The 10,688-nt window shown below is 35.4% G+C and overlaps 1 protein-coding gene across 1 annotated transcript; it reads right to left on the minus strand.

Annotated features, from left to right (window-relative positions):
- LOC18790812 (shaggy-related protein kinase kappa) lies at positions 1,874 to 8,424 on the minus strand. The gene is made up of 13 exons (XM_007222487.2): positions 8,039 to 8,424; positions 7,440 to 7,679; positions 7,113 to 7,205; positions 6,954 to 7,013; positions 6,605 to 6,877; positions 6,345 to 6,419; positions 5,839 to 5,895; positions 5,610 to 5,750; positions 5,465 to 5,515; positions 4,930 to 5,025; positions 4,017 to 4,100; positions 3,831 to 3,933; positions 1,874 to 2,429 (listed from the first exon to the last, which is right to left on the minus strand). Exons 2-13 carry the CDS (start codon positions 7,584 to 7,586, stop codon positions 2,341 to 2,343), a joined length of 1,269 nt encoding a protein of 422 aa, XP_007222549.1. The 5' UTR covers positions 7,587 to 7,679; positions 8,039 to 8,424; the 3' UTR covers positions 1,874 to 2,340.

Genomic DNA, 10,688 nt, shown 5'->3' on the forward strand with positions numbered 1-10,688 from the left:
ACGGACCCAGGAATTGCAAATCGGGCGGGCTAAATTTACCTTAAGTACAAATGTATTAAGAAAATTTGGTGAGTTTTTGTGGATTTTGGTTGGTTTTTGTAGATTTTTAGGCTTGAACAATAGATTGTATTAACTGAAAACTAGAGGTAACCCACATGAACGGATTTTTTTTTTTGGATAAATTATAAGCCCTTACTATATTTTTATTTTATATAAGCAATCTTTTTTCAGTATATTTTCTTCATCATATTTAGAACTTTTTGTTATTATACGACATTTGAAATAGAAAAAATGTTGGAATTATTGATAATATTGTTGAAATATTTAGAAGGATTTGAAAGAAAACAAAGAAAAGAAAAAAAAAAGAAAAAGATTATATTTCCCTTCTCTCTTTTTTATTATATTTTCCCCTCTCTCTCTTTTTAATCACTCCCTCTCTTTTTTATTCTTTTTTCCTCTTTCTCTCTCTCCCTCCTCCCGTCTCCCTCTTTCTTTATTCTTTTTCCTTCTTCCTTTTTCCCCTCTCTGTTTTTATTCTTTTTCCTTCTTCCTCTCTTCTTCTTTTCTTTCTTCTCTCTCCTCCGTCTGCTCCATCTCTCTTCCTTCTCTCTCTTTCTGCTTGCTCCAGCTGCCACCACCGAAGCTTCTTCTTCTTCTCCTTGGGGTCACTTCCATAGCTGCCAAGGGCAAAAGCCAGTCCCTACCACTAAACTCCAGATCTGTCATGGGGTCGTCTGACCCCATTGACCCCATGGTGGATCCGTCCTTGTGAATGAAGTATATGTTGTGTACGTTGTGGGCATGCCATGTGGTGTACACCATCCTAACTCAGATTTGCGTGCGGAAAACGGGAAATTCAATCTTACCTTGTCAAACTGTGGGCTGTTTACCCATTGGTTTTCAACTTGCCATGAAAACAAGCCAAGTTTTTCTTTCTTTTTAATTTAGAAAGAAAAAAAGAAAGAAAGAAAAATTGGGAAACCAATTAGTGACATATTCCTTTTCTTTGTTGCTTTGCTTTATGCCTTTTCTTTTCACATGCACTATATGCCAATTTGCCTACTTCTCCCGTCATATGGCCGCAACCGCATGATGAGAAAAATAGACGAAATTGTATAGTCGGTTGCAAGCAAGAAAAAATCTTACTTTTTTTTTTTCCATGTTCTCCATTTCCTCATAATCCAGATAGCCTTTTAATGGAAGTAAGAATAATAATATTTATAAAGTCCTACAAAACAAAGCATGTATATGTTCCTTTTTGTTTTGCTTTCTTGTTAATTTTTTTATTTTAAAAAAGAAAAGGTTATCTAGGTCAATATATGGCATATATAAAAAAGATAACCAAAAAGGATTGAACACGACACATTAACATCAAGCCCATTCCATATACAAAGTAAGCTAGGAAATACAGGATCATGTCTTGTGAAGAAACTTGGTTTATTCATGTCTTTCGAGAAGCCAATTTTACGGCAAATGTTGTCGCTGACTTAGGCCATGGCCTATCCACTTCCTGTGTTTGGGAGAATGGTTTGCCACTGAATTGTTCTTTTCCTTTTTATTTTGATTTATTTGAGCCTGCGTGCCCCTAGTTTTCCCTTGTGATTGTTCTTATTTCTCCATTAAAAAAAAAAAAATTTACAGGATCAAATTCCAACAGTCCAAGCAAGCCTGTCTTTGTTCATTTTTCATTTTTCGTTTTCATTCTTTGTTCTTGGTCCAATCTAGCAAATGCCTATAGATGTAGATCCAATGGAAACTCTGCGGCTTGAGCAATTGGAGTCTATGGTCAAAATCTCCTTATTCTGGTTACATCACAACTTCTTTACCATGGCAAACTTAAGAGCAATAAATGATATTCTAGTACAAACAAACATCTCCAAATTAATTTCCATTTAAACTTTCCAAAAATACATAATCCTTTCGGTTTGAGTAAGCACCGCATCAACGTAATTCTGGAAATGTATGATCCACATTGTTAAAATTGAAAGCAAGAAGACTGAATCGAAATGTTCAACAAATTACAATGCACAAAAATGTAGCTCATCCAAACACCAAGGAAGAAACACTCTCTGTACGTATATATATTATCTTAAATTCCTTGCGTACATGTAATTTATATTTGGTCTTCAAATAAGCATACAAAACCACCTCTATCCGCATGCAAACTTAAAGCCTCAGATTTCCTACAATGTTTGGGGAACTTTGGCAAAACACTCTTACTACTCACGGTCACAGGACACAAGATGACAAGTAAAAAGGTAGAGAGATTTTACATATGTTGATACAAGACCATATTGGAGTGAGAGGGCAAGCAGATGCAAGAGACGTTCATAGAAGTTGCTAGGTGTGCAAAGCCATAAACAAGTTCTGCTTGCGGGCATGCTCCGGGATAAGTCGATTGACTATGTCAGGTGTAATTCCTTGAAGCTCTATCAAAGAGAATAGAAAGAAACATAAAAGGGGCATTAGGAACATGGAAAACCAAATATAAATAATTTTAATGGATGCAAAACTGCACGTACAAGGAAAAAGAAGAAAAGACACCCTCTTGGTTTTTGTAATCTGTTTTTAACTAGAGTATGTACTGTTTCCTACTTCTCTCTCAGTCACTTCGTTGTCTTTTTTTGTATTAAGAAACATAATTTCATTAAGAAGAGAACAGAACAATACAAGGGACAAGTTGTCCACTGGTCTAGCTATACTAGCTAAACAACTCAACAAAGACTGCAAAGCATAGCTGCGCAACGAAGATACACGGCACCACACCAACAAAACTAGTAGTGCACAGCAGAATTCTAATCATACAATATATCCTGAAAAGAACCATCCCTAAATTCTGAAGATACCAACGGCCAAAGTGAATCCCAAAAATGAATCCTATCCCATAGAAGATGCTCCACATCCCTTGCTCCCCCCTCCAAAAGTTCTATTCGTCTCCACCCACACCACCCAAAAGATTGCCATGACAGCACATCTCCCAAACACCATGCCAATTATAAGAGCACAAGAAGTAAAAACCCCTAATTTAGCACAAAGACCACAAACCCTTGATGCCCCTACAGCTTCTCTATTTTCTTATGATTATTATTTTGTACCTTGTTTTTAACTGTAACACCTCAAACTCAGAACTTCCTCAACAGAGTGGTTTGAATCGTACTCGGAACAGAAATTAGTTGTTCAGTGTATTTTGGCCTTCTCAGTTTTGTGAAGAAAAGCATTATAGGCCATAATATTAAGCAGATACGACAGAGGCATAGAAACATGGAGTTGGACACGGCCAACCCCAAGAGTCCAGACAGGAAACAAAGACTAGAAAATCATAGATTGCCTCGTAGTTTCATATGGGAACAACATCTATTTGAAGTCCATGTTACTTAAGGGCAGCCTAATGTGGCTTAATAACTAATGCCATCTAATTACATACACGCAGCACAAAGTTGTTGAACAGAAACAAAACCCGTCTTCTAAATTATATCTACATATTTATGAATAGAGACTATTACTTGACGTAGTAGTCGTAATCAAGTTAAATAAAATTAGAGAGAGGACCACTAAATGAAATATCAGAAAAGCACAAGACAGCCATTTCTCATATAATAATTTTGAATTCACAACTTTTCAAGGCTTATATAATGTCATATCCCAAATATAGTTTTGTTGATGTAAAGTTCAACAGTGCTATGACACAATCCATCCATTTTTTCCATATTAGAATAAAGAACTTGTAATTATCATAATAACCAAGAAGCCACTATCAGCAATCTCCATAGGAAGTGAGAAAATTGAGATGGTATCATATGTTTATTGTAATAGATACTAATCAAACTCACCCTGGGATTTAAAGTTGAATAGAGGAGGAAGAGGGCGACCATTAGGAAGACGAGTATTTGGGTCTCTCAATTCATCAAAGAAAGGATGAATGCAAGCTTCCAACTGCAATACCAATGGAGAATAGTGATTAGCACTGAAAGATAATATCCACTGAAAGGAACAAAAACAATGTAAGTTACACTTACAGCAGTGCATCGCAGATTGGGGGAATACTGGAAAAACCTACAAACAAGATCTACTGCTTCTGGGGGCAAGCGTTTTTGGAATACCTATAACATGACAAGAATATCATACTGAGTCTCCATTGTAAATGAAACTCTTTTGAGAGCAACTGCTAATTATAAAACAAAATGCACAATACCACTAATGATGGAAGTCACATATGAACATGGATATAAACATCATATCAATGGGAACGGGCATTACTACGTTCTGCATTAGAAAATATAATTTGGGGGAAGAAAAGGAACATGTGAAGGCAGTCAGGCAGTCAACATGCAGGATGAAACAGTTTTTCATGACTTCATTTAAACAGGGCTTTTTCGAGCTTGAGCCTGCAAATCTTTCATTTAGCAATCAGCAAACTTAAGCTAAATCCCTATATGGCAGGTCATTAACATATTTTCCTGCCCTTCAACACGTGCTTGGAAAACAGTATACCTAAATGAAAAAACTTCTATTTACTTGAGCAATCAGTGAAATCATTTATAAAGCCATTTTCAACTCATCACTAAAGAAAATATTTTCACTTTATCTACCTAGTACAATCTCCTCTAACAAAACTTGGGAGTGGACTGTTAAAGATACCAACCAAATAAACAAAAATTACCCTACTCACTACCAAAGCATTAATGGAATCATTACTAGTGTTGCCCCATAATGGACTCCTTCTGAATCAGCAACAAGAGAAGCAGACTTCATGCTGTAAGTTTGATAATGATTATGTACACATTTCAGTGTAACAATACAATTAAGGTTTAATAATTTAAATCACAGCTTGATTGATCAAATGAAATTATAAATGATTGAATCATGTGTGAACTTTTGAAAGTCAGAAGCAAACATGAAAGGATAGTACATGAGTAAGCAAAGACGCACCTTATGCCAGGGATGAGGCTTTATCTGTGGGAATTTGAATTCAGTATAGTTTGGATTCATGCACTTTATCTCCTCCCTAGTTGGAGTTCCCAAAACCTGCACAGAGTTTAAGATACAAAACGTGTCTATTTAAGAATTCCTTCTTTTCATAATTGTGGAGAATTGAAGATGTATTAAAGAAAAGATAATATATGGAAATGATGTATTTTTGTGGGCAATTGCTTCTTAAAGACTAAAACTTATTTTATACTTTTACAACTCTAGAAATTTTTTTCCATCCTGTTTCATATTTCTATTCACCACTCAAAAGGAAAAACAGAAAAAGAAAAACGATGACATTCAAATGAGAAGAGTTTACGATAGTTGATACCGAAAAACCAATCTGTGTCTCAAACACAGTCAACCCAGACAGAGTCCAAGACAACTCATATACTCAACCCTGAGGGTTTTAACTCATAGTTTTAATCCAAAACTTTAAGTGCGCTAAATTAAAAAGAAAATGGAAATCAACATATAAGTGCATAGATGACCTCACCTTAATGATCTCGACTAGTTGGTCAACTCCACTTTCACCAGGAAACAAGGGCTGCAAGAGAAGTTGGCTTGACAATATTAAATACTTTTAAGGAAAAATAAAAAATAAAAAAAGTTAGTATTCACATTTTTGAGTACCAAACCACCTGCCCAAGAAGTAATTCAGCCATCACACAACCTGTAGACCATATATCAATAGCAGTTGTGTACTCAGTGGCACCAAATATCAATTCTGGAGCACGATAATATCTTGAGCAGATGTAAGAAACATTTGGTTCTCCTTTCACCTGATACAATGGAAACAGGGGACCTTTGTCAATAAATGAAATTAAGAAAGACCCCTTCTTAGTAAACAGGATGACCTGAAATACTTACTAATACTTTTGCGCTCCCAAAATCACAAAGTTTCAGCTGATGCGTGTGAGGATTCACCTGAATAACAGGTAGCATTAGAGCATGATCAAAAATTCGAATCACAGAATACATCCACACACACATATACACATATGAAAATTCTCTAAAAAGGACATCCACATTTATAAAAGTAAAAAAAAGTGCAGACATCCTTGTAGGGCCACCCTGCAATGTACCGGATCAAGAAATATTGTTGCAAATTAGCCAAATGGGAAATTATTTATACATTCAATTGTCAACAGACAAATAGACAATGACAGTATTTCTGATAATAAACATTGAAATGATGATGATAATCAAATGGGAAAACAATTTTCAAATTCACTAATTATTTACCCAGATGGTTCTTAAAGAGGGACCACTGGCTCTGCTTAGGAACCCAGGGAATTGGTGTGGCAGATAGCATACAAATAAAGTGTTATACAAGAGCACCCAGTTCTTCAGGAAGGAACAAGAAAATATCTTACAAGTAAGTTCTGAGGCTTAATGTCACGATGGCAGATTCCAATGCAATTATGTATATAAGCAAGAGCCCTGCAGATCTGCACCAAAATAAAGTCGGAAAATAGAAAACAATACTTTTAAAAAAATGAGACACTACTAGAAATTCAAATTACATAGTAGCCATAGCCCCTATGCTTGTTTGTGGAGCAAGATTCATGCAGTAGATTGTGTTAAAATACATTTAAACCAAAGGAGAAAACTAAGAATCAAGACAATTTGATACCTGATAGGTGTAAAGTTTAACATATATTAAGGGCATCCGCTGGTTGATCCTACTATAGTTCCTCGCAATACGGTTAACAGTTTCAGGAACAAATTCAAGTACGAGGTTCAAGTAAACCTCTTCTTTGTCTGTGGTTGAAAAGAAGCAATGCTTAAGGGCCACAATGTTTGGATGATCCAACATTTGCATAATCTGTAACTCCCTGTTCTTGTAGCGCTTGTCTTGAAGGACCTTCTTGATAGCAACAATCTCTCCAGTTTCTCTACATTTTGCCTGTGCAAAGAAAGTTTTATCAACACTAATTCATTGGAAAATTAGGTGGCTTCAATTGAGCAAAATATTTATCTACCTGGAAAACAACCCCAAAAGAACCAGTTCCAACCACATGTTCTGAAATATAACTCACAGTCTGTCAAAACCAAACAATGAAACAAAATGTAAGTCACCAAAAATATATGAAATCACCACTTCTGATTTAAATTTGAACGCAAATATATTTTTATCCAACCTGCCTAGATTGACCACTTCGACCACCAACAGTTGTTCGTATTACATGCCCTGTTTCAGCACCCACGCCATCAATGACATCCGGTTCACTATCCTACAACAGAAGAAATAGTAAGAACTGTCAACTGAGTGTAGCAAAAACACCAAATTATAGTCAAAACCAGTCGCATTCAAATAGAGCTAGAGCGGGTGCCTAGTTCATTTTGCTCACCTGTTGCTTGTTAGAAATGTAAAGACCCACCATTTTTCATGTGATAGTTGCAACAATTGACAGGTAATGCAAGAATTTGACATGTTTCTTGAACAATTTAAAATGCACAAGGCTTACTCTATCCTCATCATGATCCGGCTTGTCTCTCAATCTCATCTCAAGCATCTCCCTCCCGAGCCAGTCAACCGAACTAGACGAACTCTTGAAGCCATTCACCGACCTTGAACTGCCAACTCCACCGTTCCCTAAGCTAGCAGACGCCATAACAATGTCTGATCACTACCGCAGATGCTAGTACTTCCCAACCCTGCAATACTCTCTACTTCGGCGTCCGGTCCCATCCAAGTACCTATCTTTCTATTAAACAACAAGAAGAAAAAGAAAAAGAAAATCAAAACTCTTTAAGGGTCTTTTACAGGTTTGGAAAATTGAAAAATATTCAAAAACAACAAAGAAATTTAGACGGATTGTTGAACAGAAATGAAAGCCAAAAAAATAAAGAAACTTCAATTTAAAGTTAAACTAATTTACTTTCAGATCCACACCAAACTCACTCCAACTTTCTATTTTAACCACAAAATTCGAATGCAAAACACATTAAAATGAACGCCGATCCTTCAAAATCAATCAATCTCCACACAAAAAAATCACCAGCAAATTCAATACATTAAAAATTCAGAGATTTTGAAAACGGATGGATCTTTTAGAAGACTGACCTGCAAGCGTTTCGGAGAGGGCTCGAAGCAGAGCTCGCGCATTTTAAATTTTGCACTTCGAATTTTGAGATTGGAGCAGAAAATTTGCACAAGAAAAAAGGGTTGATCGGAGAGAGTGAACTGTAGTTGATCAGATTATAATTATTAATATTATTAATATTACGGAAAATCAATTAACTTTTTGAGCTTTTTATTGGTTTTCTTTTTCTCTGAGTTTTGAGCGGTGAGAGAGAGAGAGAGTGGACAGCTTTGGGTTGTTTTCAAAACAAACAAAGAATAATGGAGTTGGGACAAATAAGACGCTGATGATGATATTACCATACTCTACTCTACTCTACCCTTTTATCTAAAACAAGAGGAGTGGAGGGGAATGTAGATGATTATGTACTTGTTTTTGCTGAACCTTTTTTTTTTTTTTTTGGGTATTACAAATTTAAAAGCTTTTAGAACATTTAATTTTTTTGCAAATTCTTTTCTTTTAGAAAAATGAGATAAATTGCATTTATAAGCGAGGTCGTCAACTACAAAGGCCAATATAAATACAAATAACCACATATGGTTAATACAAATACATAAGTATAGTAATCACAAAGGGTTAATCCAAATATGGATGAGTCCACTGATAACATCAAGCACACCAGGTGTATCTCTACTCGCAGCCACACATGACCAAATAAATTCTAGATTCTAGCATAAAAGCCACAAGCTTGGAAAAACCAGGCAAATGCCCCAGCGCACAAAACTACAATTGCAACTACAACTTTTAAAATCTCACAAGTAAAACCTATAAGTATATATTACAAACACGGAACAAACTCAAAAAGAATTGATGCACTTATAAAACTCAAAGAATAGCAACATACAACAAGAAAATAAAAAGTTGATATGCTACCACATTGTCCCCAAGACTAGGGGTGGGCATTTGAACCGGTGAACCCAGTTGGAAAAAACCGTGTTAACAAAAATAAGTCAACCTAGGCTCAAAAACCGAATCAGACCGCTTTGGGTCAGTTCCAGTCCTAGTTCTTGTCTTGGAAAAATTGGTCTAAACCAAACTGGACTAGTTATGTTAAGTTTACTTATTCATTTATATCCAAAATTATTAGTAAGTCTAATTAATATTCAAATAACATTAGTAACTTCAAGTAATATCTAGATATTTTAGCCCAATTAATACCAAAATGTCTTAGTTCCAATTTATACCCAACTAAATAACTACTCTAGCTCAATTTCTTTATCTTTTTGGTGAACTAAACCCGTTCTTGTTGCGCTTCCGTCTTTCTCTCTTTTCCACCTATTTCTTTCTATTTATCTTCCTCTTTATCTCTTTATCTCTTTCTCTATTATTTTATCTCTTCTACCCATTTTCTCTTCTTTCAATTTCTCTCTTATTCACATCTTTATATTTTTATCTTTTCAAATAGGGAACCAGTTCGAACTAAACCGAAATTGCATAGTTCCGATTTAGTTCAGTTCTTCTAGACACTTTCTATAAAAACCGAATCGAATCTGACAGTGTGTAAGTTCTGGTTTCGATTTCAATTCTAGGAGAGAACTAGATTGAACTAAACCGTGCCCACCCATACCCAAGACAACCAATCAGCTGCTAAGATGACCAAGCACCAAAATCCAGTCAAAAGCATTTCGTTTAGACAATACAAACATGAAATGTTTTTTTTTTTTAAAGTGAAAGCTCACATGATGATTTTTATTTTATGTGCTAAAACTACAAGACGTTCAAAACAAATTCATATTGACATAAGTAAATGGTGACTCGCACCTAAGGTTGGGCAACTAGACCGGCAAACTAAATCGGTCGACTTGGTTTGGTCTGATTTTTTTATTATTTAATTTTGATGATAAATCAAACCGAATATGCCGGTCTAGTTCACAATTCTAAAATCTTTAAACCATCAAATTTTCATAAAATGACGAATATTTCAAAAGTTGGTGACAAAAGAAATTGAACCCTTTATCTTCGCTTTCCATCCCCATCGAAACTAAAATAAACAATAAAAGTGCTAGGGTTTCATCTTCTCTTCTTTGTCTCTCTTGACTTTAGACTTAAATATGTGCTCCAGCTTAAATAATGATGTGCCAAGTATCCGAAGTCAGTCATCGAATATGGTATTCATAATGAAATAAGTAAATGGTGACTCCATAATTGCACCTAAGGCTGGGCAACCAAACTGGTTGAATCAAATTGATCGGCTTGGTTTGGTATGATTTGTTTATTATTTAACTTCAGTGAGAAATTGAACCGAATCGGCTGGTCTAGTTCACAATTTTACAATCTTCAAACCATCAGTTCACAATAAAATGATGAATATTTCCAAAAGTTGGTGACAAAAGAAACAGAACCCTAGATCTCCACTTTCCATTCCCACCAAAAAATTTCATCTTCTCTTCTTGGTCTCTCTCTTGACTTCAGACTTAGATATGTGCTCCACCTCAAATAATGATGTGTCAAATGTCCCAAGTCTTTCGTGGTTGATTAGGCTCATAAACCATCCAAATATGAGGTTTTATCTCAAGAAGTATGGGTGCAATTTAGAGAGAGAGAGAGACAGCTACCACTTAATATACCCATTTATGCACAATAATTTTTCTGATGTGGAACAATTGTATTTGATCTACGATTTCCAACATG

The sequence above is a fragment of the Prunus persica genome, chromosome G1, assembly GCF_000346465.2.
Source record: "Prunus persica cultivar Lovell chromosome G1, Prunus_persica_NCBIv2, whole genome shotgun sequence".
NCBI classification, from domain to species: Eukaryota; Viridiplantae; Streptophyta; class Magnoliopsida; order Rosales; family Rosaceae; genus Prunus; species Prunus persica.